The 27,571-nt window shown below is 43.7% G+C and overlaps 1 protein-coding gene across 2 annotated transcripts in view; it reads left to right on the plus strand.

Annotated features, from left to right (window-relative positions):
• PGM3 (phosphoglucomutase 3) overlaps positions 1–27,571 on the plus strand; it is a 328,635-nt gene that overhangs the window by 180,142 nt on the left and 120,922 nt on the right. For both annotated transcript variants that reach the window (XM_069235611.1, XM_069235610.1), the window contains 2 exons: positions 9,560–9,658; positions 25,473–25,589. In XM_069235611.1, the coding sequence (XP_069091712.1) occupies positions 9,560–9,658; positions 25,473–25,589 (216 nt within the window). The remainder of the gene's footprint in view (positions 1–9,559; positions 9,659–25,472; positions 25,590–27,571) is intronic.

Below are 27,571 nucleotides of genomic sequence, written 5' to 3' on the forward strand. Positions count from 1 at the left end.
GAGAGGAGAGGAGATCCACGCAGCCGGTTGTTGTTGCAGTTGGTGCCTGCGGATGCAGATAAGTGACTCCTTCACTTCATGGAATTTTCCTTCTTTCTTCTCATGCAGACTGAAGACTTGCTGCCCTCAGAGGAAGCACAGCTGGGCAAATGTTGCAGTTGCTGGAAAGGAGTCGGAGAAACAATGTTGCGTGGCAAAGTCGTCGCTGGAGCTGCAGATTGTAGGTTCCTGTGAAGTCCAGTTGCGGTTCCAGTGGCCCGAAGTCAAAGTAAACGTTGCAGAGGAGTCCTGCTGGAATCTTGCACGTCAAATCTGAGGACCCACCCAAGAGGGAAACCCAAAATAACCCAGAAAGGGGGATTGGTCACCTAGCCGGGTGACCACCCAGGAGGGGGCTGTGATGTCACCTCCCTGACCTGGCCACTCAGATTCTCACAGAGGCCTCTGCCAACCTTAGATTCAAGATGGAAGAATCAAGTGGCCACCTGGAGGAGCTCTGGGCACCACCCCTGGGGTGGTGATGGACAGGGGAGTGGTTACGCCATTTCCATTGTCCAGTTTCACGCCAGAGTAGGGGCTGAGGTCCCTGAACTGGTACAGACTGGTTTATGCAAGGAGGGCACCAAATGTGCCCTTCAGAGCATACTAGTAGCTTGGCGAGGCTACCCTTCCCACGCCTTGTAACGGAGAGGGTGTTGCCTCCCTCTTCCAAAGGAAATCCTTTGTTCTGCCTTCCTGGGCATGAGCTGCTCAAGCAGCAGAAGGAGGGCAGACATCTGTCTGAGGAGTGGCAGCAGCGTGAGCTGTTCGGAAGACCCCATAAAGCTGGTAGGAGCAATGCTGGGGATCCTCTAAGGAGCCCCCAAAGTGCATGGAATCATACAATCAATACTGACAATAGTATTGGGGTATGATTCTGATATGTTTGTTACCAAACATGCCCAGGTTCGGAGTTACCATTATGTAGCTGGACATAGGTAGTGACCTATGTCCAGTACAAGCGTAAAATGGCGTCCCCGCACTCACGAGGTCCAGGAAAATGGAGCTGGAGTTCGTGGGGGCACCTCTGCTCCTGCAGAGGTGCCCTCACACACAGGTACTTGCACCCTACCCTCTGGGCTAGGAGGGCCTACCATAGGGATGACTTACAGTGACCTGGTGCAGTGGCCTGAAGTGAAAGGGTGCAAGCACCTTTTCACGCAGGCTGCAATGGCAGGCCTGCAGACACAGTTTACATGGGCTCCTATGGGTGGCATAATACATAATAAATGCTGCAGCCCATGGGAACCCCTGATCCCCCAATGCCCTGGGTACCTGGGTACCATATATTAGGGACTTATAAGGGGCACCAGTATGCCAAGTGTGGGGTGTGTGTGGTCCAAGCAACAAAATTTAATGGGAGAGAGCACTGGGGTCCTGGTTAGCAGGATCCCAGTGCACACAGTCAAAACATACTGACAACAGGCCAAACGTGGGGTAACCATGCCAAAAAGAGGGTACTTTTCTGCATCTGACAAAAGCAGAAACCCACTGACCTATTCACATTATATACACTTTGTGATCTGCATGTAGACGGCCTTTGTAGCAGGCATAGTAACCCTGTACGTTATGATGAGTCAAAACTTCCATTAGACAAAACTTCAGTCTCTCTCCAGAATGACCATTAATCACCGGAATTATCTTAAGATTTTTATTGTTGCCTGAAAACTGTTGGTGGCAAGGAACATCCAGCAGGTGCTTTTAAAGTCACAATATACTTGCAAACATAGCACCCCCATCCTAAGTCAGCACCCAGTGCGGCAGCACCGGTTGCATTGCCCTAGCTGCCTTACCTTGCCCTGTCCATCTCTTAGGCCATCTGGTTCTTCCTGGGACCCATGCTGTGTGCTGGTCTCTCCGCTGTCTATCCAGCAGTGTCAGGCTCTGTTCCACCATAGCCTGTGAAATCCTGTAAAGCCTGTGAGCTGCCACAGTGCTGGCTTCGCATCCACAGGCCATTGGCAGGAAATTAGATTTACAGACAGACCTTGCCCTTCAGAGCGGGCTTTCACAAATACCAGGAAGGCTGAGGGAGAGACAGGGGACATAAATGTTGGGGGGGGGGGGCAGGATGTCAACTTAGGGGACAATAATTAGCACTGGGGCAGGCAAGCTGGAGACAGAGGAGAGAAGAGAGTGAGAGAGAGGCGACAGAAAGGGGGTCCCTAACAAACACTGGTGCACAGGGTGCCACTAGCGCGCTAAAGCCTGCCCTGCTCATATCTAACAGTAACTCAACAATACTGTTTTTAGAAAGGGAGATACTCTGCAACACAGCACTGTATTTAAAAAGAAAGGGAGTTACTTAGCAATAGTTTATTTAATTACCCAAACCTCCTTACCTTCTCAAATCTTGCTGCTGTCTTCAGGGTTCGATCTTCAAGGGACAGGAAGGGTCGGGCTCAGGAGGGACTGCATGCACACATCAATCAACAAAGGGCCTCTCCTCTCCCTTTGTTCTCAGAAGTGCAGACTGCAGACAGCTGTGGCGGCAAGGTGAGAAAGAATCCCTTGTGTGCTGCAGCACAACAAAAGGGCAGAGGGCGAGTGTCCGGGAGCTAGGTCACAGGTCAAGTGCAGGGTCATATAGGTAGCGCTTTCATGCGCTAATGGCCCTGCGAATTACAGGAGAAGGGAAAATTCTTCTGTCCCCTCGTCACCCCCACCCTTGTCCCCCATGTCCCCCCCACTCCAAAAACTGGGGGGGACATATCCCCCGCGTCCCCCACACTTCCTACGCCCATGAATAAATGCCCTGAAGTTGAAGTTGCGGCAGATTGTGCATCGTCACAGGGAGCTTCGCTCATCGATGCTGAAGAGCCTGTCAGCACAGCAGCCAGCAGCAGACTCCCCTCCCCGCAGACTGCCAGTCAGAGACACACGGCCCTTTAAACAATGTCTTCACCTCCGTAGCAGCACAAAATGGTACATTCCATTCCAAAACAGGATACTGTAGGGTCCAACTACATTATTATAATAGCCTCTAAAATGACATACTTGACGGAGTGCTCATAGTTTGCTTTGTGTAATGCCTTTAAAAGTTTTAGAATTACCCCGAAAAGTGTAGCGAGATCAAGTCCCAAACTTTTCCCATGGCAAGTTCATTAGTATACATTAATAATGAAAACCAGGGAAAGCAGCTACTGTTAAAGTGAGCGTTTCTGTTGTTAATTACATGGGGGCCAGGTATTATTATTACAAATATATAAAAAATAATTCAAATTAATTTCCCTTTGTATTTAATGCGGTTTTCTTTACGCCCTTCCAGTTCATAGTGGCCACCGTTGATATTTGCGTTCTTGATGTACTAACTCCCTAATCTTGCCATGCTAGTTTCAAAAGATTTGGAGGTCCGTCGAACAAAGGTGGTCACGATACCACAGATGTGAGATTCACAAAGGTTCGCTAATGGTCCTAGAGCTATGTAAAGAAGCATTTCAAAGACAGCATGTTCACAGTTTAATAGGTGTGCCATAGTTGCTTATTCCCAGCGATGGGCAAACGTACATCATTAATAAATTCAGTTTACTGTAGCAAACCCGAACAGAGTACCCCTCGAAGACTTCTGCCTGTGGGTATTGTGATAGCCACCCCATTGTTTTAGGCGCATGTCTACACGTTCTCAGAGACATGCCACCCAGTGAACATAAATACTAGCTACACGGTATTCGTTTAAGCATAAATACAAAATCATAATGACTGCAGTTTAAACCACTCCAGTATCGTTGGACATGTAAGTGCATACGAAATGGCATCATCCTCGCTTAATGTTAAGATAACTCCGTATACCATAGTATTTTCATCCCCAAGGTTCCAGCGGCGTCTGTGATGTATACATAATTATGGAGTGAAGTTGAAATGTAAATGGTTGGTCTAAATTCATTTTAATATCACTCCCTCTTTCCTGGTTGTCGCACTCAAAGATGTATCCCCTGTACCATTGCTTTGCCTAACGGGATGCCTGTGATTTATTCAGTACTGATGGAAATAGCAGCGGAAGGGTGTGTTAAGTTTAATAAAAACTCATTTCTCAACTGCAGCATTTCGGAGGTGTTGTTGTTCTCAATATGGTGCTGATATACACGTCCTGCATGCTGTGTTCACAATGATTAGTTCTTGCCTCCAAATGGATATATAACTAGATGCTTTAATCACCTATAAAAATCAGTTCCATAAAACAAATTCGAAGGGGAAGGCTAAAAGACAGTAACATTGACAACGGATATAGCGCTCAGATTGGCAAGACCTATTGGCTTTGCCAGTGCTTGTTTAAGGTTTAGATCAGTTTTTGTTTTTTCCATAGACTAGGCTTGTGCAGCTTCAAGTCTTTCTCCTCAGCTATTCTTTTGGCCAGGTCATGGTTCAGGCCTGCAAGTTGTGCTTTAATTTCCCCACGATCTTTTATGGAAGCGCATGTGCCTTATTTCTATAAAGTACTTCCAAAAGGACATCCTGTACAAATGACATGCAAAGGACTTATAGCCCCTCGTTTCCTTTTCCTTGCTTTCCTCCTGGGGTCTTCAGAGTGGTGGCAGGCTCCATCTCCTGATTATCGCTTTACTTGGGTCTGAGCGGATTGATTTTTGTATTATAGAATTTCATAATAATGGAAAAGTTTACTTAAGGGCTGTGTTCCTCTTAAACTGTGTCTGATGTTGTCTCAGACAATATTATTCTTATTATTATTGTTTTGCTTGCTTAGTTTCATCTCATTTTCTGAACTGCCTGCATCAACATCTAAACCACTTAAGGGGGATCTTGGTGCAGCTATCCTAAATGAGGGTAGAGGGAAACTGCTGTACATCTTGTCCTTGTGCTTTTTTTTTTTTTTTGCTACACTGTCTCCCTCCAATTCATGCCGTTTCCTTTTGAGCTTCATGTTCTATTCACCTACATCCATAACCTCTTTTACAGTCCTCTACAGTCTTTCCATCCACTACCAGGGTGGGGAAGTATTCTTATTACTACTTTGTAAGGATCCTGCTTCCTTCATTTCTTCTTTTCCATTTCCTCAATTGGAATCTGTAACTAAGATGTTAATTAACATCTCCCCACTTTAAAACCCCGCTCCTCACTTAGACTTGTAATTGCCTAAACATTAAATCTGCAGCTTTTTGTTGCAGGTGTAATGGGGTGTCTCCACTGTAGCAATGGTGGTGGCCCTTCCCACTGTGCAAAACATCCTTTCCTCATTTGCATGTCCTAGAGGAGCCGCTTGGGGTTGTACTAAGGTTGATGTTTTGGGGAAAAGGGTGGCTGTTTGTTGTTTTTTTCTTTTTTTCTTTTTAAATTAAAGAGAGCCTAAACTGGGTTAGAGTCGGTATTGCTGTCCTGCAAGGGCCTGAAGTTCTTGCCTTGGATGAGGTCCCACTAATACTGATCTGCTGGCTGACATTTATATGCCAGCTGGGGTATACTGTTTATTTGGCCTTGGCTCCTACCCTTTAATGCTAAGATGTTCATCTTAAAAAACACTAGTAAAGTTGTTTTCTCATGGATATTGTCTTATCAACCTTTCTTTTCTTCACAGACATTGAAGTCCACTGTTTTTCTTCCTTCCCCTACTGAGTTATACATCTATCTTTCAGCAAAGTATGCTTTCCCTAACTTTGCAATATCACAAGTAATGTAATTGATCACATCTGGAAACTAAACAAGGAAGGTATTCAGTTGCCAAAATTTGGTCTAGAAGAGTTAAATGTGGAAAGGTCTATAGACATAACAATAGGTGCAATTTCACCAAATATACAGGATCTTCTTTTGGAATTCAATTAATGAGATACTATGAAATAGTCCCTCCAAAAATAATGTCCATTATAATTTGGAAAGAAACCGATCCAGATTAAAAATTGAACTTTGAATATTAGCAAATATATATTGAACATGTTCTGTCCGTGTCAAAAATACAGCTCTACCATCCGGTTCAGAAATTACGTTTTGTGTTCCTCTAAAGCATTTACTCAGTGGGGCAGAAACCTCTTCCCGGAATGAAAAATGCTAGGGAAGAGCATATAATAATCCTTTCTCTTGAGATATTTCAAATCCTTGTGCAGCAGTGGGTTTATAGACACATACTTTAAACATGGACTAAGAAAGCAGTCTATTCCTTACTAAGCCTTTTTTTATGGCTCTAATACTGTTTTACCATTGGGAAACCCAGTTTTCACAACAAAATTCCCACCACTCCTGTTTCAGGGGTCGATGGAGCAAATGGGCTACTGGGGTCTGTAGTTGTTTGCCTCTGATGTCCCTAAGTCAGTCCTACGATGGCTGTGCAGAATGGTCCAAGTACAACCCATTCAGCACTCAACTCTCAGTGGCAGAGACATGCTTCTCAGGGAGGTAATATGGGATGCATCAAGCTCAAAACTGAACAATCCCCCAGCAGGGCAATTATTGAATGTCCAGCCCAGTGTTTGTCATTTATAAAAGAAAGTACTTCAATACATTCAAAAAGGTAATAATGCCAACTACTATATGCAGATGTGAATATTCACTGCAGTGGGGCCAAGGTACCCAATGTCTCCTTTCCACCCCCCCTACACTTTCCCCTAACTATGTGCAAAATATAGTATGGCAGGTTTCAAGAATAGATGCAGTGCTTCCCCTCTCACTCAGAGTTTGTGCCCTCAGTTTTACAGTCTTGGGCTCTTATGTAGAGTTTGGCATAGAACATGCTTTGTCAGCACGTGGTGGATATCACGTCAACCAGGTTACAAGTGCCACAGGCTTTAATGCACTGCAAATGCTGTCTGACAGGATATCTACCTCATTTGTGGTGCAGTATCCCATCCACCAAGCTCCAAATAAGTCCCTTAGCCCCAGAATGTAAATTTCACTAGTGTGAGCCCTTTTCACCCACGGGTTGCAGTCGGGCCCATGTTGGAAAATGGCCCTCTCTGAAGGGTCACCCCAAAATGTTGCCTTCCTTCTCCTCTTTTTCTGACCTTATTTTAGTTGGCTTTAGGACTCTGAACACTTTACCTCTGCTAACTAGTGCTAAAGTGCATGTGCTGTCTCCCTAAAACATGATAACATTGGCTCCTACCTAATTGGCATATTTAATTTACTTTTAAGTCCCTAGTAAAGTGCTCTACAGGTGCCCTCGGCCTGTAAATTAAATGCTACAAGTGGGCCTGCAGCACTGATTGTGCCACCCACACCAGTAGCCCCTTAACCATGCCTCAGGCCTGCCATTGCAAGGCCTGTGTGTGCAGTTTCATTGCCACCTCGCCCTGGCATTTACAACTACTTTGCCAAGCCTTAAACTCCACGTTTTCTACATATGTCACCCCTAAGGTAGGCTGTAGGTAGCCCATAGGGCAAGGTACTATGTAAGTAAACGGCAGAACATGTACTTATGTGTTTTACATCTCATGGTAGTGGAAAACTCACAAATTTGTTTTCCAATACTGTGAGGTCTGTGCCTCTCATAGACCAGCATTAGAACTGCCTTTATATACTTTTAAGTGGTGGATTCTGATCTGAAAGGAGTAGCACTGTCATGTTTATTATGGCCAGAATAGTAAAAGAAATCCTGCTTACTGGTGAAGTTGGATTTAATATTACTATTTTAGAAATGTCTCTTTTAGAAAGTGGTTATTTCTCTGCATTTACTGCCATCTGTGCCTTACAGTCTGTCTCCAATCCACGTCTGGGCAGTAGGGTTGATAGCTCCCCTTGTGCATTCCACCCAGACAGCCATAAGCACAGGACACTCAGTCATATTGGCATTTATCTGCATACTGAATGGGTCTCCCTGGGCAGGAAGGGTGGAGGGCTCTCTCTTACACTTCAGAGGCAGTGGCCTGCCCTCCCACAAAGGACTGATAACCCCCCACAGAAATCCTGGCAGGCAGGACTGGGCTGAAAGGGCAACTTGTACACTTCAAAACCACTCTTTGAAGTCTGAAAAGGACTGCTGCCCTACTTGTTGCCCTACGGCCTTCTGGCCTCTGACTCTGCTGGAAGGACTCTGCCTTCCCCACAAGTGCTCTCCACGGTCTTGGATTGAGCTTGCCTCCTGTTCTGAAGTCTCTAGACCACAAAGACTTCACCCCAGAGAAGAAAATCCCAGTGGGTTGGAAAATTGATGCAACATCCGCATAAATCATCTCAGCGCCTGCCTTGCAGTGGAAAAATCTCTGCACCGCCTACCGAATAGACGCAGTGCCTACTCCTTCTACCAGTGCATCAAGGATTTTCAACACATCGTCCCTGGGCTTCAAAATATCCCTGCATCGCAGTGAGGAACCAAGGCTGCGCTTCTGGAAATCGATACATCACCTTGCAGCATGGGAAAAAAAATGCACCGTCTGTGCCATGCCGGAAAGTCCGACGGAGGACCTTATTTTTCAACGCATCTCCTCCTCTGCGGCCCCCGTGTGTCGTTATTTTTGACGCATCCCAGGTACTGTGTGTTACATGGATATAACCACTGATTTTTAAGGATTGAAACTCACTTAAACCTTTAAAAAGTGATATCTCGACTAGTGCATACTGGATTTTTGTTTTTGTCGTTTTGATCTTATTTTATTCAGCTAATTATTGTCTATTTTTCTATACTGGTGTGGAGTACTTTTTGTGGTGTTTTCACTGTTTCTCTATGAGTTATTATACAAATACCTTACACGTTGCCTTCTAAGTAAAGCCTGCCTGCCTGCTCTGTGCCAAGCTTCCAGGGGGTGAGCACAGGATAATTTGGATTGTGTTGTGACTTGCCCTGACTAGGATTCTAGTCCCTACTTGGACAAGGGTGCATACCTCTGCCAACTAGAGACCCAATTTCTAACATTGGTGTTCAGCGGTGAAGATAGGACTTGTGTTTGTGGAGTGCCTTACAGTGACTCGTGCACACTACCATCCACATCTAAAGACCATTAGGAATTGTTTTCTCCTTTTTCTCTCCATTGGTAATTTTTCCAAATTTGAATCCTACCTCTCCTTGATAAACTTGGGATTTTGTGTTGCACCTGAAACAGGGGAACACGACTATACACAGGGCTATATCCCTTCCAACAATCCCAAAATATTTTAAACCAAACATTTTTCTCATTCTGGTGTCTTTGATTGCTTTGAAGTAAGATAAAGTTGATTGCTCTATTAGAGATACTTGAAATATCAGGTCCAACTAGAATTTACTTTTCATTTAACTGGGTGTGTAAATTCAGTCTTCATTTCCTTCCCAAGTGTCCCAACAAAAGATATCAGGGTCACAGGAACTTGTATAATGTCTGTTTTCCTAAATCTCTGAAGAGCCACTGTCACCCAGAATGAAGACAAATGGCAGTATGTGGTATGTTGGCAAATGCCTCAGTGTCAAACTTCTGCAGCAGATTATGCCAAACAAACATACCTATTGAAGATTAGGCAAATCATTAACTTGTAAGATGTTGTTTTTTTCTGAAAAAGGGTGTAGTGAGGATACATAAAGCTTTTCTGCTATTGTTTGCATAATTTTTGTATAAATGTCGGTGCTGCAGAATGTATTTTGCATTCATAAATAATTTGTGTCCTTCAGGTTCCTGTATATTGCACAAAAACAGGCGTGAAACATCTGCATCACAAGGCACAAGAGTTTGACATTGGTGTTTATTTTGAAGCAAATGGCCATGGCACAGTAAGTACAACTATGTAAATGTTTTTGTACATCATTGTGGTCCTGGTTTCCCCTTTTGGAATACACAAAACATAAATAACACATTACACCACTACAAAAAGTACAAGATTGGCAAAGCCATTAAGTCTTGGATCTAAAAGCCTAGCTATTGGCTCTGTAATGATTTTTGCCAATCATGTGTGAACACATGAATCAAGACATGCTCACAGATTGCCAATAATCTTGTTATGGGTTACTTATTTAACTAATGCCCATAACAAGGTGGCTCCGCATGCATGCGTTGTGATGCGTAATATCCACTTTTAATTGTTCTGCTCTAACATGGAGGATGACTATATTTGAATGGTAAATTAAATCATTAGAAAAGGAGTGAAAATCAGTGCGCCCATTGTTCAAAAAAGGAAACAGCCTGGCAGCACTTTGCATAAATAAAAACATGCAATTTAAATATATTAGCGTGGGAAACATTGAGGTCTTGGAATGAGACCGTGAAAACAGAGCACGCAGAGGCGAGGCAACTGAAACAGCAGGGTGGGGCGAGGAAACATGAGCACTCCAATTGAGTGATAAATACAAAACAAAACAAGCTCTGGCAAACCCAATAGGTCTTGGTTCAATGTGCACTTAACCCCTTCGCTGCCAGGCCTTTTCCCCCTCAGGTGCCAGGCCTTTTTTTGTCTATTTAGGGCAGGGCGCACTTAGGCCCTCATAACATTTTATCCACATCAGCTATCCACGGCAAATTTGCGTCCTTTTTTTCCAACATCCTAGGAATTCTTGAGGTACCCAGACTTTGTGGGTTCCCCTGAAGGAGGCCAAGAAAATAGCCAAAATACAGTGAAAAAATCTTTTTTTCCAAACAAATGGGAAAAAAGGGCTGCAGAAGAAGGCTTGTGGTTTTTTCCCCTGAGAATGGCATCAACAAAGGGTTTGCGATGCTAAAATGACCAGCTTCCCAGCTTTCAGGAACAGGCAGACTTGAATCAGGAAAACACATTTTTCAACACAATTTTGGCATTTTACTGGGACATACCCCATTTTTATGATTTTTTGTGCTTTCAGCCTTCTTCCAGTCAGTGACAGAAATGGGTGTGAAACCAATGCAGGGTCCCAGAAACCCAAACAATTCTGAAAAGTAGACAAAATTCTGAATTCAGCAATGGGTAATTTGTGTAGATCATAAGTTACCGAATAGTTACCGATACTGAGGACGCTGTGGGGGAATTCGACCGCGGTCGTTGCTTTTTCTGGAACATTGATACTTACATGCACGATAGGAAACGGTTCTAGAATACTTCATGTACGTCCTAATTTTGGATATTATATATACTTTTTTCAGACTTTGGATTGGTCTTAAGGAGACTGGTTATACACGTAGATGTAATTAAGTTAAGCCCTGATGAAGTCCGTGAGAGTACTGTTCTCATAGGACGAAACACGTGTTGGCTGTATGTGCTACATGGATACTGACTTCAATGCTGTGTTTACTACATGAACACTGACTTCAAAGGACAACTTTGTGTTTACTATGATGAACTTTTCTGTTTCAAGAATAAATTGAGCTTGAAACTCTTTATGTTGTTAATACCAATATACGTTGCATATTGATACATCACTTACTTCTAATTACATGTTCATGAGTGCCCTGACAGCTGTTTTTTGTCACTGTGAGTTTCCCTGGAAACATTAGAGGAATTGGGAAGATCCTCTTGCCAGGAGCACGATGTTAAGATTGGAATGTTAATGCTATTATGTGGACTCACTGTGAGCGCCCAAATCCTATGACTTGCTTCCTATGTGCTTTCATTTTTCTCCCAGGGGAATGACCCTTACCTAAGAAGTCGCTCCACTTGCGTGAAAGTTTTGCAAAAAAATTAAAATCCCTGGTGTCTAGTGGTTTCTGCCCCCCCCCCCCCCCTGGGGGCACATTGGCCTAATAAAAATAGGCCGATCTGCCCCCAAAGGGGGCAGAAATGGTCCAAAGATAATTTTGCTCCCAGGAGAGCGACCCTTGCCTAAGGGGTCGCTCCCCACATATAATAAAATAAAACAAAACAAAGAGGGCAGAAATGGCCTAAAACAAATTTGCCCCCCCCCCCCCCCAGGAGAGCCACCCTTGCCACCATTGCCTAAGGGGTCGCTCCCCTCAAGTGAAACTGACAAAAAAAAAAATCTGGTGTCTAGTGGTTTTTGCCCCCCCTGGGGGTAGATTGGCCTAATAAAAATAGGCTGATCTGCCCCCAAGGGGGGCAGAAGTGGCCTAGAAAAAATGTTGCCCCCAGGGGAGCGACCCTTGCCTAAGGGGTCGCTCCCCACAAATAAAAAAAACACCCCAAAAAAAAAAAAAAAATTCTGGTCTCTAGGGGGGTTTCTGCCCCTGGGGGGCAGAAACAGACAAAAAACAAATTGCCCCCCTGGAGAGCGGCCCTTGCCCAAGGGGCCTCTCTCCTTGTCAAGTAAATAAAAAATAAATAAAAAAAAACATCCCTGGTGTCTAGTGGCATTTTTGCATGCGATCGGGCAGCAGAAATGCTCAGAGAAGCCTGAAAGGAGAGGAAAGGACTTTCCTCTCCTTTCAGGCTTCTCTGCCCCCTCCATGTGATCGGGGGAGAAATGCAAGGCATTTCTCCTTCGATCGGGCGCTGGAAAGGCCTCTGATGACGTCTGCAAAAGTGCGCTGACGTCATCAGACGCCACAGGAGGGATCACAGGGGGGGGCGGGGGTGGAAGGGGAAGCGATTCCCCTTCCATCCCCGCCCAGGGAAAGGGGGTGCCTGGCCATCGGGGGGAGCGCTAGCGCTCCCCCCGGGGCCCATAGCAGGACGAGGTGGTCTCGTCCTCGGCACCGGGGAACCAGCGCCAAGGACGAGATCACCTCCTCCTGGGCACCCAAGAAGTTAACACAGTGATGCTCAAGAACTTACAATTACAAATATGCAAAATACTGCAAATAAATCCGTTGAGACCAGTGAAACTTGAATAAGTAAAGTTTTGGATGAGAAAAAAAAATAGGTTTTTTAATAATTGATCAAGGCGTCCCATTACATCATGACGCAATCCACATGTAATATACTTACATTCCATCTGTGTTCAGGTGCTCTCAGTTTTAGTTTATAATCAGGAGTGTATATATGATGGATTGATGCTGGATCAGGCATTTCAGTATGATCAGGTAAGAAGGATGAAACTTAGATCACCATATTCCATCCACAGTCACCAGTGTAGCCCCTAAAACATTAGCAAGTGTTCACAACAGAATCCATTTAGTCTTTGACTGATGTTTTCAAGAAAGAAAACCTGCTTGCTTGCTCAACCATCTGCAGGTCAAAAATGGAGTACCAACATAGCCAAAAAGTATGTAAGTCTTAAAGTTCTTTTTGATAAACCATTTTTTTTTTAGTTTTGAGAACATAGCCACAATTTATTGCTCTAGACGCAGACCATAACTTCATGCAGAGCAGTATACAGACCATGATGAGATAGCCACAGTGCCAAGAAAAGGTACAGATAGCAATCTACACCTTGCACGATACACTCTGGTAAGCACCAACTTCACCCCAATTGACCTGACCACTTCCCCCACACTCGACTGTGTTAATTTGGACATCCATGGGTCTCGTACACAAGTTTTTATTGCTGGGCACACAAGTAAATTCCACTGCAACAGTGATATGATGTTGGAGGGATGGGGTAATTCCACCTGGCAGCAATGTCATGCTTGGCTACCAGAAGCGCAATTCCCAGGAAGGACCTATCTGCCCTTGAATCACCAGCGCCCTTCATCACTCACGACAAAATCAGTAGGGGCGAGAGCTCCACTTCCCATCCCAAAACGTAAGTCAACTCTGTCACAATGGCTGTCTAGTAGGTTTGGATTATGGGGCAGGAACACCACATATGAAAGAAGTCTGCCAGCACCAGTCCACAGTGAGTACAAGCAGGGGAGGGTAAGATTCCTGCATGAAATTGGCAAGTTAGGGCCAAGTAGGCACAGTGGAGGTAATAAGTCTGTATCAGATGCAGCCTGGAGGAGATAACAAGGACCTGGGGGCCATCAACGCGTCTGGTCAATCCGCGTCATCCATTGCACCCAACCATCCCTCCCAGCGAATCTGAAGATGATCAAGAGTCCCCAGGTAGTTAGTCACCAGAGCGTACAGTAGATTTGGGATACTCCCTCCCCTGCCCAGTGTGCCCATTAGTAGCTTGGCCTCTAGGGGACTGAGTTTAGGGAAGAGCGTTTTTGTTGGTCGTGTGTGTCTGACAAGCCTGGTGTAGCTGTAGGTACCTATAGAATTTTGTGTTGGTGAGCGTGTAAATACTTCTGAGATCCTGAAAGAAGCGCATGTGGGACCTGGACCACACATCTCTGAGTTGGGTTATGCTAGCGAGATCCTAGCCCTTCAATGCAGCCGCTTCTCCAAGCCAATTTCCATGCCAAAGAGGGATCTGCTAAGTGATAGTCTCAAAGTTAAAAGCTCTTAGGGACCACCTTGGGGACACAACCACTCCATGTTTAACGACTGGCCACGATTGTGCAAATATCAGAAGAAAGAAGAGTTTGGGTGACTGTTTAGTGAAAGCTGCCTTGAAAAAAAATACCTTAAAGCAGTGGTTTTCAAACTTTTTTATGTAGTGCCCCCTGTCCCCTCTGAAACAATAAAAACCATCGGGCCCCCCTCATGATTTTTCACATTTATTCTATTAAGATGGCAATGTTTAAACATATCTAGACTTATTTAAACATTTCAGTTATGTTACCTTTTTTTAAATGCAAGAAATAGTTTTCTGCTTAAAAAAAAAGCACATTTATCTGCATAATAGTTATTTTGGCCAGAGCCTGGTTCCCTCCCTGGGATCACTTGAGGCCCCCCTAGGGGAGCCCATCTCCCAGCCTTAAAGTATTCAGAAAGAAACTCACACTGACAATTAGCGAAGATTAATATTAATGTGTTGTAGTGGAAACACTTCTTGCAACAGACTCTTGCCCTAGGAACCAGTGGTACACAGGGCTGTAAATTAATGTACTGTAAGAAACCACGTCCAAGCCCTGTCCACACATAAAATGGACCTGTATGTACCCTGGAGATCTATGAAGCACTGTGAAAACCATAGAAAGGCATTGTTAGGTCAAGGGCAACTGGCTTGGTGCTTAAACTGACTACTAAGGCCTCCTATCACTAAAGCCTGCTGGAAGCACAGGAACAGCCACTTTATTACCCACATACCTCCTGGGATTTTTCCTTTTTAAGTATGGGCTACGAGACCGCTTTAGCAGTCTCCCATAGCTTTTGTATTTAATACATATAGAGAGGAACTGTGGGACAGACTTCTTTAGAAATTGCCAAGGTGTCAATCACATTTAGGTTCAGCCCATGGACGACATACATACGGTGAAGCAATATTCCCCTTCACCACTGTTCTGTTTGAAATGTCAATCACTTGATAGATCACCAACACAGGACAGGAATTTGTTGACTGGAGTGTCGGTCATCTTGAGTTATGACATTTTTCTCCATTACCTGTTAGTCCAGGGAAAAGACAAAGTAGTTCCACCACCTAATGTGACTGCTCCTCACTGTTTCCCTCCTGGCACATTCACTATTTTTAGAGCTCAGGTTTGCAGTGCTGATGTTACTGTGCACCTTCCTGCTGCGAGTACTGTGCAGAGGTCACCATGACCGTTATTTGCACTGCTCTTATCCAGGTGTGTCGCTGCCTGACAGGCTGCTTCCAGTCAATCAATCAGGGATTTGTAAAGTGCACTACTCACCCGTGAGGGTCTCAAGGCACCAAGTCATCCTACCGTTTTCTCACATTCCCATTAAAGTACCATACTGTGCTAGCTGTCTGCCTGCACCTTGTGCTAGCTGCCTGCACCTTGTGCTCCTGCAATCAGTAGAGGCACAACTTGTGCTCCTGCAAGTAGTAGAGGCATAACCTGTGCTCCTGCAAGTAGTAGAGGCATAACTTAAAGATGGACTTTACAATCTGCAGCCATAGCAGCAGCATGTTATTCACCTGCTTTCAAGGTGCTCGGGCCAGAACATCATCTTCAACTCTGTTCAGAAGGAGCACCATCCAGCCTGTACTGCAGAGCCAGGTTCCATCCTTCTTCTCGTCATTTCTTCTTTCCATATGATGCTTGATAGTTACAGGACTGTGCACTAACACCGAAACGAGCCTCCTAGTTTCTCTTGCCTATTAAACACTGAAAACAATGTCACAAGAGACCAGAGCTCAAAAGATAGAGGTACTTGCATGAAAACCACTTGGAGGGTAGACCTACTTCCAATCATAGTAGGGAGGGACAGCGCAGGTCAGACCCTGCTGCTGTTTCTTAATGTGCAAACCTACCTGCAGGCATAATCGATCCCCCGAAGAGGAGCATCTCTGCTCTTTACCTTGCAAAATGTTTCCTATAGCTGCTGCTTTAGAAAGTTTGATAGAACAGATTCATGCAGATTCTCTTGCTAACTAAGAGGCACAGAGTTCATGAGCAGTATTGTACTGTTTTGGTACTTTTAAAGTGCTTGTTCTGATGTTACAAGCACCTATAACCTGGCCTATTTTGAGGAGTGAGGCAGTGTTCATTTCCTTTGTTTCCTTTTATATAATGTGTCTACATGGGATCAAGGGACTTGCCAAGAATACCTCTATCACATCAACAGGTACCACCAGTTTTTTGTTGTTGTTAATATTCTTGGTCATAAAGGGCATGAGTACAACTGATCTTCCATCAGAGGCAGTGAGCTATCTGATCCATTAAATGTGCCTACAACATGGGCACCTCTTTCATTGTGAAAGACTGTCTTAAACATGCACTTCTTACAGGGACCTAAAATTTCACAGCTCATTCGTCATATAAAACTTGGCTGCAGTCTCTTTCAAGTTGTATTGGAAGAATACTGTTGCACATCTGCAGTTGTTTCTAGTGATTTAAAATTATTGTGTAATGTTCATGTTAAAACATTAGTTGGATGTTTAGTGCTGGTGACCCCACTAGTAACGTCCTTCGAGTGCAAAGGGATATGTGTGGATGTAAAAAGAAAAACTGTGCATTGAATACAAAGGGTGGGCAGCAATGGTATGGTACTAAATTGTTCCTCAAGTGTGAGTCTGAGGTGTAGTCAGAGGCAGCCAAAAGTACCAGGGCAGTGTACCTTACCTCCATTGCTCTCACTGGCAGGATAACACAAACAACACTCAGATGGTATTATGTTGTCACTTACAAGACTAGTATCCTTGATCTTCTCCACCTCAGCAAATGATACCCTGTTTGTTCAATGGCATGGGTGGATGTAAATACACTTGCTCTGCATGCTTTTGCCAGCTAGTGTTGAGTATAGAGTTGTGCAAGTTGTTTTTATTCAAAGAAGTCTTTTGATTCAAAAGGTTTAGTGATAATGTGCATGGACTCCATTGTTAAATTGTTTTCTCTCCGACGTCAGGTTCGAACGTGTGTGCCTTCACTCTATACTTCAACTCTGTTTGGTTTGATTCTTTGGTTCTTATCTGTCTTCGATAATATTGTTATCGTTCGCACTTTTCTACATGTGCGCCTCCCGAAAATCTCACCGGTTGGAATTCCTTCGACCGAGAGCCCTTCGGGGCAATGCCTGTTGGGGCATACCTTTAGCATGTTACCAGCCCCTCTAAAAATGCATTGCTGGTGATGAAACACGTTCCTTTTAGGTTCTGCCCACGTCCAACATCGGATGTTTAATTTGTGTCTTTCACTCGACCACAAAGAAGTTGACTGCGACGCGTGTAAGTCATTTCGGTCGAACAAAACTCTACGGGACCACAGGGCTCGTCGCCTCAAAATGTCACAAAGGGCCACCGATGACACTCCAGACATCTTCGGCGAAGAACACACCCAGGAAGAACCATCTGTCGCGGAAATGGAGGCCTTCTCCCTCGACTAGAGCGCCAGCTCTTACATTGAGGTAGACTTCGAGATGCAGGAAGTTCCATCTGCTCAACGTGTGAGTACTGCAACCCCTGCCATTCCAATCGAGCTGACCAAAAAACCTTACGTTTCAATGACCTCTTAGAGGTCATTGTCCACCACTGACTTTTGGCCATGGTCGAATCAGAAAAACTGTTTCGGACGCCCCGACCTCAGGCCCTGCACCGAAGATTCACAGCAGGCCATGCCGTCGGCATCGATCTCGTCGAACCGAGAACAGTTCTGGTACCTACTTGACCTTCGGTGCTATTGTGGCAGTCGACCCCCTCAGCCCGACCAAGCCTCGGGCATCAAAGCCAAAATCCTTGGTTCCAAAAACCTTCAGAGCTGAAAGTCACTTCAGCTTCATTGGCTTCAACATCTCCGATCAAGCCTATTTTAGAAAAGCTGACCATACTGCAGCCAAAAATCCAGTTCCAAGTAGGAACTGATTGGATTATTGCTACACCTCCCTCTCCTCCACCTCTAAAAAGGAAATTAATGTTGAGGAGGCACTGGACATCCCACTTCCATCTAGGAAGAAAACCAAGGATAAGGCCACTAGCCCTGCCTTTCTCCCACCTCCTTCCACACCTCCACCCCGTCATTCTCTTCAGTTATTGTCACCACCACACAAACCCCAGGACATTTCACCTCAGGGGTCACCACAGTATGACACTGGTGAGCTAGAGGGCCACTAGGTGATCCCTATCCATGGGACATGTATGACATAGATGATCCCGCTCTCAATCATGATGAGACATGCAGATTACTTCTTTAAGGCTTCTGTTAGGGCCAGGATCATCACTGCTAGGGTGGATAAGAAATATAGGGCAGTGTCATCAGACCCTATATTTATTAGGAGCCAAGTGGTGCTGGTCTCCATCGTAACCACTACAGCACACAGAGGGACAATTCTCAGGCGACTGGGGATACTAAGCCACCCCCCCACCCCCACCCCTCCAATACTGAGATATAAAGTGCATGGATGCCGCAGGGAAGAGGGTTGCAGCTCAGGCTGCCAACCATTGGCATATTGCCAGTTCTTAGACCCTATTGGCCTGTTATGATATGGGCTACCCTCTTCCTCTCCTGACCACACAATACCTGTTGGGGGCAGATTACAATTTTTCCACCCGGTCTGGAATACCATCACCACAGACAAATGTGTGTTAGCTATAATCCAACAGGGCTGTTGTCTGGATCTTATTACCACACAGCTTAACACTCCACGGATTAACGCAGGAACATCAAACACTGCTCAAGCAGGAAGTCCAAGCCCTTCATCCCAGAGGGGCTTTAGAACCCATTCCTCCTCAACAGCAGGGCTCCGGGTATACTCTCTCTACATCCTAATCCCAAAACAGAACGGGTCAATAAGGCCAACCTTAAATCTCAGGTCTTTAAACAAATACATCCTATCAGAGCAGTTTCACATGGTCACCTTACAGGATTTCATCCCACTGCTCCAGGAAGTCGACTTCATGGCAACATTAGATCAGAAGGACTCTTATTTCCACATGCCAATAGATCCAGCCCATCGCAAATACCTATGATTTGTCATGGCAGGCAAACATTACCATTTGGGATAACCACTGCATGTTGCGTGTTCACCAAATGCCTAGCAGTCGTCGCAGCTCATCTACGCAAACAAAATGTCCACGTCTTCCTTTCCCTAGATGACTGACTTACCGAAGTCAGCACTCAACAGCAATGTCAATGATACATTCAAATGACAATAGATCTTCTTCACACCCTAGAGCTTACTGTCAACATCCCCAGGTCTCACCTGCAGCCAGTACAGGTTCAACCATATTTAGGAGAGATCCTAAACACAGTTAGAATTAGCTTATCCCAATCCCGTGAGAATTCCAAACTTTCAAGCAACATTGCCTCAATTTCAAACCAGCCACCAACTCACAGTGAGGTTGGGTATGCATCTACCGGGTATGATGGCATACACATGCGTCTATTACAGCAATCCCTAGCTCGCCAGTGGACTCAGTCACAGGGTCACTTCGAAGATCTAGTGCTAGTAGACCACCACACTCACCATTCTCTGCAATGATGGAACAACAACAACCTATCAAAGGGGCGGCTATTTCTTGACCCTGTTCCCCAACTCATACTCACAACAGATGCATCACAAGACCTTTCAGTGCAGGGCCTATGGGATGTCAAGCACTAGTCTCTCCACATCAGTTACCTAGAGCTTCAAGCTGTTCACCTATCATTCCTACCTCACCTGTCTCACAAGGTTGTCCTAGTCCGGACGGGCAAGATGACAGCCATGTATTACTTACAAAAACATAGAAGGGGGACAGTCTCCACAACTCTCACAGCTGTCTCCGACCATCTGCAAAAGGGCTCTACATCACAACATTCACCTTTTAGTAGAATACATTCTGGGAACGGACATTGACTTTGCAGACCTGCTCAGCAGGATGCAGCAACAATTCCGTGAATGGGAACAATTCCGTGAATGGGAACTCCACCCACAAGTCCTTCAACCCAACTTTCAAAAGTCGGGGTTCCCACAAATAAACCTTTCTCACACAGCAGAAAATGCAAAATGGCCAGACTTTGCCTCCAGATTTCCATACTCACTGTCCAAGGGCAACGCACTATGGATGCTTTGGTTGGGGCTATTTGCCTACACTGTTCCACCACTCCATTTCTGGTTCGGAAGCTCAGACAAACGTCTCTTACAATAATACTGTTAGCTCCCACTTGGGCTCACCAGCCCTGGTTTATAACACTACTAAATCTCTAAGTAGTTCCGCATGAGAAGCTCCCCAACAGGTCTGGCCTTCTCACTCAGGAGCAAGGACAAATCAGACACCCAGATCTGAAATCCCTCAACCTGAGGTCATATAGTTTGGCTTCTGTAAACTTGCCACAAGAATGTATGGACATTCTTCAGGAAGCATGCAAACCCACCACTAGAGCATGTTATGCAGCAAAAAGAAAATGTTCTATTTACTATTGTCACTCAAAACATATTGACCCTTTCAAGCCACAGTGCAAAACATTGTCTGTTACTTCACTTTCAAAGGGCAAGCTCAGCATGCACCTCTGTACGGTTGCATCTTGCTGAAAAAGCTGCTTACCTACAAAGGCAGCACCTTTGGCTTTTCAAAATTCCAGTCATCAAAGCCTTCATGGAAGGGCTCAAACAAATGATTCCACCAATAAATCTTCTGTCACCTTCTTGGAATGTTTATGTACTACTTACAAGACTCTTGGGTCTGCCATTTAAGACTCTACACCAGTGGTTTCTAACCTGTGGTCCAGCGACCCCTGGGGGTCCGCGATGCCTCCTCAGGGGGGTCCGTGACTGCTTAGAAAAGTAAATAATATTTAACAGATTAATAAAGTGTATATAAATAAAGTGGCAAAATGTACAATTGAAAATTAGAAAACGTACTTTAAGTGTCAAGGAGTTTGAAATTGGAGGGTAAAAATTAAATAAGTATCCTCAGATTGATTGGTGGGAGCAGTAAAGGTGCATCAAAAAGAATATATTATGGACGATGTGTAGCTTCAATTAAATTTTCAAAAGCTCCAACCTTCCCATTAAAATTAGTTTTTTTTTTTTTATTCGTAAATTAAATAAAATGTATTATCATGTGTGTATGTGTTTGATAAACGTTTGTTTCAGTATTTATGTGTATTGTTTGCGGTTCAAATAATTGACAATGTTTAGGCCAGGGTCCTTGGCTTCCATTAATGACTCAGTGAGGGGTCCCCGGATTCCAATAAGGATTCAGCGAGGGTCGCCGGGTTCCAGTAATGAATAAAGTGGGGGTCCACAGAAGTCTGAAGGTTGGGAACCACTGCTCTACACTCATGCCCTCTTTAATATCTATCTTGGAAAGTGGCATTCTATGTCACCATCACTTCACTTAGGCATCTTAGTGAACTCCATGCTTTAACCTTAGAAGAACCATTTTTCCAAATACACAGAGATAAGGTGGTTCTTCATACCAACCCTAAATTCTTACCTAAGGTTGTATCTCAATTTTATCTCAAGCAATCTATCAAGTTGCCAGTTTTTTCCCTCTACCAGATTCTGTTGCAGAAAGAGATCTTTACACATTACAGGTTAAAGGAGCACTTATGATCTACATTTGTGAAACAACATTTTTTAGAAAGTGTAAACAACTTTTTGTCGCCTTTTCACCACCACACAAAGGCAACCGTATATCCAAATAAGGCATAGCTAGATGAATAGTGAAATGCATTCAAACTCGATATGCTAAGGCCAAACAAACTTTACGTGTTTCTTCCAGAGCTCATTCTACTCACAAAAAGTTAGCAACCATGGCCTTTTAGGAAACATTCCCATAGCTGACATATGCAAGGCAGTTGCATGGTCCACAACACACAATTTCACCAAACATTATTGTGTGGATGTATTAGAACATCAAAAAGCCAATATAGGCAGGGCTACATACTTATTTCAAACCACTGAAACACCCACAGGTTAGCCACTCCTTCTTAGGAGGAACTGCTTTACAGTCTGCAGAGCATGTGTATCACAGCCACACAGGCTATCGATCGAGTCGAGACGAAACTCCGGAAGTTGGGGTTAGTGGTCCCATTAAAGGCCACAAGGTACAAGCATGGTAAGGAATTTGTTACTTACCCAGTAAGCATGCAGTGTTGTAGATTTGCGTGCGCTGCATACTCCTGCCATTTAATGTGGGGCGCGGATTTGTGCAAAGTGTTTTTCTTCGAAGAAGTCTTTCGAGTCACGAGATTGAGTGACTTCTCTCTGTAATAATGTGCATGGGCATCGCCTCTATTGTTGGATTATTTTCCCTAAGGCAGGTGAGAAAAGAGTGTAAAGTTAATGTAAATAATGCGCTGACGTGCTAAATGTATGTAGTGAAAATAACCAATATAAGTAACTGCAATGGCCACAGGTGTCCAGGGAGGAGTGTGGGAGTACCTGAATCTACATGCCACGTACGGATGGTTACTGAGTAAGTAACAAATTCTTTACTATGCTTGTACCTTGTGCCCTTTAATGGGACCACTAACCCCAACTTCTGGCGTTTTCGTCTCGACATGCTAAGTACCTTATACTGAGTTCACAGAGTATGTGTTAGAGCCTGGTATTGTAAAGCAACTTTTTTTTAAATATCCCAGTGAGGGGAGAAAATAGCCTCAAATTACATCAAACTGAGAACAAAATGGCATCCTTTTAACAGTTCAAGAATCTCTATTGGAGAAGAACACTGTTTACATAAATTATCCTCTTAAATATTTGTTTTAGTTATTGATAAGAAATAGTAAACTGGAGTGAAAATCTGAGAAAAAGAAGACATGACACCTAGCTGAACAAGGGTGTGGTATGCAGATGAAGCTAACCTCGGTTTGAAGCATCTTTTGTTGTCACTATGGTGAAAAAACTTGACTACGCACATTTCTTCCCAGTAAAGTGTTCTGAAATGGCTTTGGGGTCTAGAGGTGCCTCACAAAAAATCAAATAAGTACCAAATTAATACGATGCTATGACACAACAACCTTTTAAAGTGAATCTTTACCCTGTCCTTTCAACAAAACATTCCACGTGGCTAAAGCTCATGTGGGGTCTAGCCAACAACTTTTCAGAATGGCATGGAGACTCTGGGTGGCAGTCATTTGGGCAAGGTTGGCTCCATCTTCCAACCAACTGTAAAAAGGAAAGTGTGCTCCGAGGCAACACTAGTGACAGGTGTTGATTTCTAAATGACCAGTAACTTAAGAAAGCAGAAAACTGTGAAGTTGCCCACATCCTTTATTGTTCCTACCTCAAAACATTAAGAAACAGTAGATGATCTACACAACCAAACACAAATGTCTTAATATGCAGTACCAGCCTGTGATGGATAACATAGCTCTGTGGGGGTAAGGCTTTAGCTAACATAAAGCCACTGCAGCATGTGCACATCAAATAGCCCAATCCGATTGGCTTTGCAAATGCTTTTTACATGATTGCTAAGTATTAGTGTTCGACTACTTTGGCTTTAACCCCTTGCTCACCATGGACATAATTGCTACGTACATGGCTGCGCCTGTGAGGCGCCATTGACGTAACCATTATGTCCATTTACCAGCCCTCACCCCCCCCCCCGTCAGGGCTGGAAGGGGAATCTCTTCCCCTTCCACCCAGACCCCCCCCATAGTGACGTCTGATGATGTCAGCACGCAAGAGCGTGTTGCTTTGTTTGAATTTACTTTTAGAAAACTTAGTTAAGATATAAATAATGTGTACCTTGTATTTGGAGTTTTCTGAACTCTGTCTTGCCAAATAATCTTGACTTGCAATATCAAATTGATTTGGTCTGCTTCAGTCCAAACAACTTAACTAATCACACCTTAAGAAAACCTTAGCAAAGCCTGACCTATTTGTCAGCATTCCCCCCCACCCCCCCCAAGATGGCCAGAGAGTATGCGCCTATACGATGGCCATCTTCTTTGTGAAAAAACATTGAGATGAGTGCTGTGCATGTGGGCACATGCACAGTAGGCATCTTGTAATGCTTTTTCATAAAGCTTAAGAAAAAACATCACAAGATGGCCAATATGCATGTGCGCTCTGTGGTCATCATGCAATAATTTTTCTTATGCTTTATGAAAAATACTTACCAGATGTCTGCCTAGCATCTGCATGCTTATACACCATCATTTTGATTTGTTTTTTTATAAAGCATAAGGAAAACAATTACAAGGTGGCTACTGTGTATGTGTGGTCATGGATAGGCGTCTTGAAACGGTTTTAAACCCCTCTCAGGTGGACACCTAACCCTGTGTTGGTGGGGGTCAGAGCACAGGACCACAAGAGGACGCTGGATGGTTGCAATTTAAATAGAGTGGGGACTGTAAAGGGGAGGAAGAGCAAGGAGAGGGAGAGAACATAATCTCTCATCAGTTGTAGTACAAATCTTGATATCAGCAGTGTAATGATACAACTCATCCAGGCAAAACACAGTGAGACCTAAGTGGTTCTTGAGTAGGACAAACAACAGACTAGGGAGGAAAGTCATTGAATCAGGAGCAGGGAACTGAGAAAGACAAGACAGCTATTCACTACAAGCAAGAGGGCAGACAAAGCCTTCTACAAGTATATGTTGAAAGCGGTAGGTTTCTTCTGAAAAGACAGCTAATGCCATCTGCCAGCGAGACCTGAAAATGAAAACAGGGTTTAATGCTCCAGTCCTCCGAAATCAGACCTGACACCGTGGCCTCAACGTCCGTGTTTAGAATATGACCAAAAATGCCCAGTATCACAGATCTATAAAATACTTTAAAAATGCAATTCCCAAGGCTGGTTTCAAATCGTCTTTTGAAGCTCTGTACCTATCCAGATTGGACTGTCCAGTTAGACTTTGGAAATGCCTTGCTATTTGGATTATCTAAGATCAGGCTTCCAACTTTACATGGTGCTGCCTATTTGATCATTGGCACCTACTGCTTCAATCACTTTATTCCCCCCTCATGATCACTCCTCAATGGCTGCCATTGGTGCTAGATGTCTATGCAAAATACCAGCCTTTGCTTACTAAATTTTCTGCCCAGATACTCTACATTGCCTGTTGAAACCACTCCTGATATGACTAACTTCAGTCTATAAACCATTTTTCTTTTGTTAGATTTGTCCAGTGTACTGATTCACTGAGGACTGGTGTATGTTGATAAAAATATTATTTTCTGTGTTTTAAATGCACTTCTGAACCGCTTTAAAGGTAATATTATTACATATATATTTGCAACATCCAAGAGAAGAATAAAAAGCAAATTGTGTTAATGTGCATGCAGTGTCATTGAATATAGTGTGTCGTTTTCAATTCACCATTAGAAATGCTCTCTTTTTAGGTATTGTTTAGTAAATCTGCAGAAGAAACAATACGCCAGCTGGCAAAACATGAAACCGATGCTAAGAAGAGGGAAGCTGCTGAAATGTTTGAGAATACAATCAATTTGATTAACCAGGTAATAGATTTCAGTGAATGAATGAGCTGATATAGTGCCGCAATGATGAAAGCAAATGTCTGCGTAGGCTGTTTACGAGCAGAGCAGTGAGATTGAAATGTGACTATAATGCTAGATTTTCATGCAAAAACTACTATGGGTAACTGACGTAGGTAGCCTCTTGGGGCATTCATTGGTATTTTAAGAGACACTCCATTAACTTAAATTAGATAACCGTTTAGACAACAAAATGGCAATACTGTGAAAGCAAATTATATAACAATAAAACAAAATATTTTCTGCTTTATATGCTGAAAATGGTCCATGGGTACAAAAGCCGAAGAGTGCTGTTCCAGAGTAGTAAAAATAACAAAAAAACACTGAGAATTATGCAAAGGTACGATTTATTGGCTCTTTTCTGAATTTATTTTGCCCTTCTTCTTTCTAAAAGCTTGTAAATGATGTTATCCAGTTTTTAAAAATACTTCTTTGAACTACACCTACACAATTCAACATATTCTCTATCGACCTGGGACTTTAATACTGATAAATACACTGATAAACGTGGATAATAGAGGAGAAGAATATATGGAGAAGTAAACAGGAATCAGCTAGGGTCAAAATCATTGTTAATGTGCCCTTTCTTCATGCGGTACCACCACATATAACAAATTGTAGATTAATTCCATTTTATAGTACCGGCATTCAGCAATGTAAGCAGCATCATGTCTGCCATATTTTTCTGAGGGGGGAGGGAGGTGTGATCATGGGTGGATCTGATGGATTCTGAACACATTCTAATCAGCCTGCTAAATCATCCGCTAGTCTGTCGTCTCGGCATACAGATTTTGTGTTGTATTTCCATGGCACGTTCTCCCTCCTTCACATCTTTCAGGCACTCGCTTACATCAAGACCCTCCCGACTCAGTAACTTGATGGCGAAATACTTTTCATCCCACAGTGACTTTTCTAAAACAAAGTACAATTATACAAATGAGAACAAGTTGACTATGCTAGAAACGTATTTAATGAAAATTGGATGTTCCAAAAGTAATTTTGTCATAACAGCTGGTATTTTTAATTCTATAATTAATAGCCTTGGAAGCAGCGACCTGTCCCTTTAAGGCTCCCAGGACTCCCACTACTCATAATGTCTTTTACTGGCAGTTGCCTCAGTCAGTTCTTTCTGACAAGAATAGTGGGGATTATGAACATATACCAGAAGTTTTTTAACCACATACCCTAAGAAAGTCAGGGAGAACGTAGGGTGGTTTGTACCTTCATTGAAGATTCCTACAACACAGAGCCGTGACTTTAGAGTAAATTACCATTTCTTCTCCATCAAGTTATGTTAATTGATAGTAATAAATTTAGAACTAGAGAAGCAAGCCAAAAAAAAAACAACTCTTGTGGCTCTTAGGCATTGTTGAAAACGGCTCTTTCTGCAGGGTTATCCCCAAACTTCTTTCCTTTCTGAGCCTCTTTTTGTTGGCTTTAAGACTCCGGGCATTCTATCACTTCTAACCAGTGCTAAAATGTATGTGGTCTCTCTCCCCTAAAACTTGCTATAATTGGCTTACACCTGTTTGGGTTATTTAATTTACCTGTAAGTCCTTTGTAAAATGGTATTCCAAATACCAAGGGCCTGTAAATTAAATACTACTAGTGGGCCTGCAACACTGACTGCACCATCCACAGAACTAGCCTTTCAAATTTGTCTCAGGCCTGCCACTGCAGTGCCTGCATGTGCAGTTTACTTCCAGCGGTCGGAACTACAACCGTGTCTTTTCCATGCATGCCTTTTACAACTAATTTCATTGTAAAAGTATGCTTAGTAAAGGAATATGTGGAAACGGCATGTGTGGTTGTTTTTTACAACCCTCCCTCTTAACCTAAAAAACGACCTTAGCCCCTCCCCCCACCCGCCGTGAGGCCCAAAACTACACCCACCCCTAAAAACCTCGCCCCCAAAAACCCTGGCCCACGTTTAAATAAAAAAAAAC

Source organism: Pleurodeles waltl, chromosome 5, assembly GCF_031143425.1.
Source record: "Pleurodeles waltl isolate 20211129_DDA chromosome 5, aPleWal1.hap1.20221129, whole genome shotgun sequence".
NCBI lineage: Eukaryota > Metazoa > Chordata > Amphibia > Caudata > Salamandridae > Pleurodeles > Pleurodeles waltl.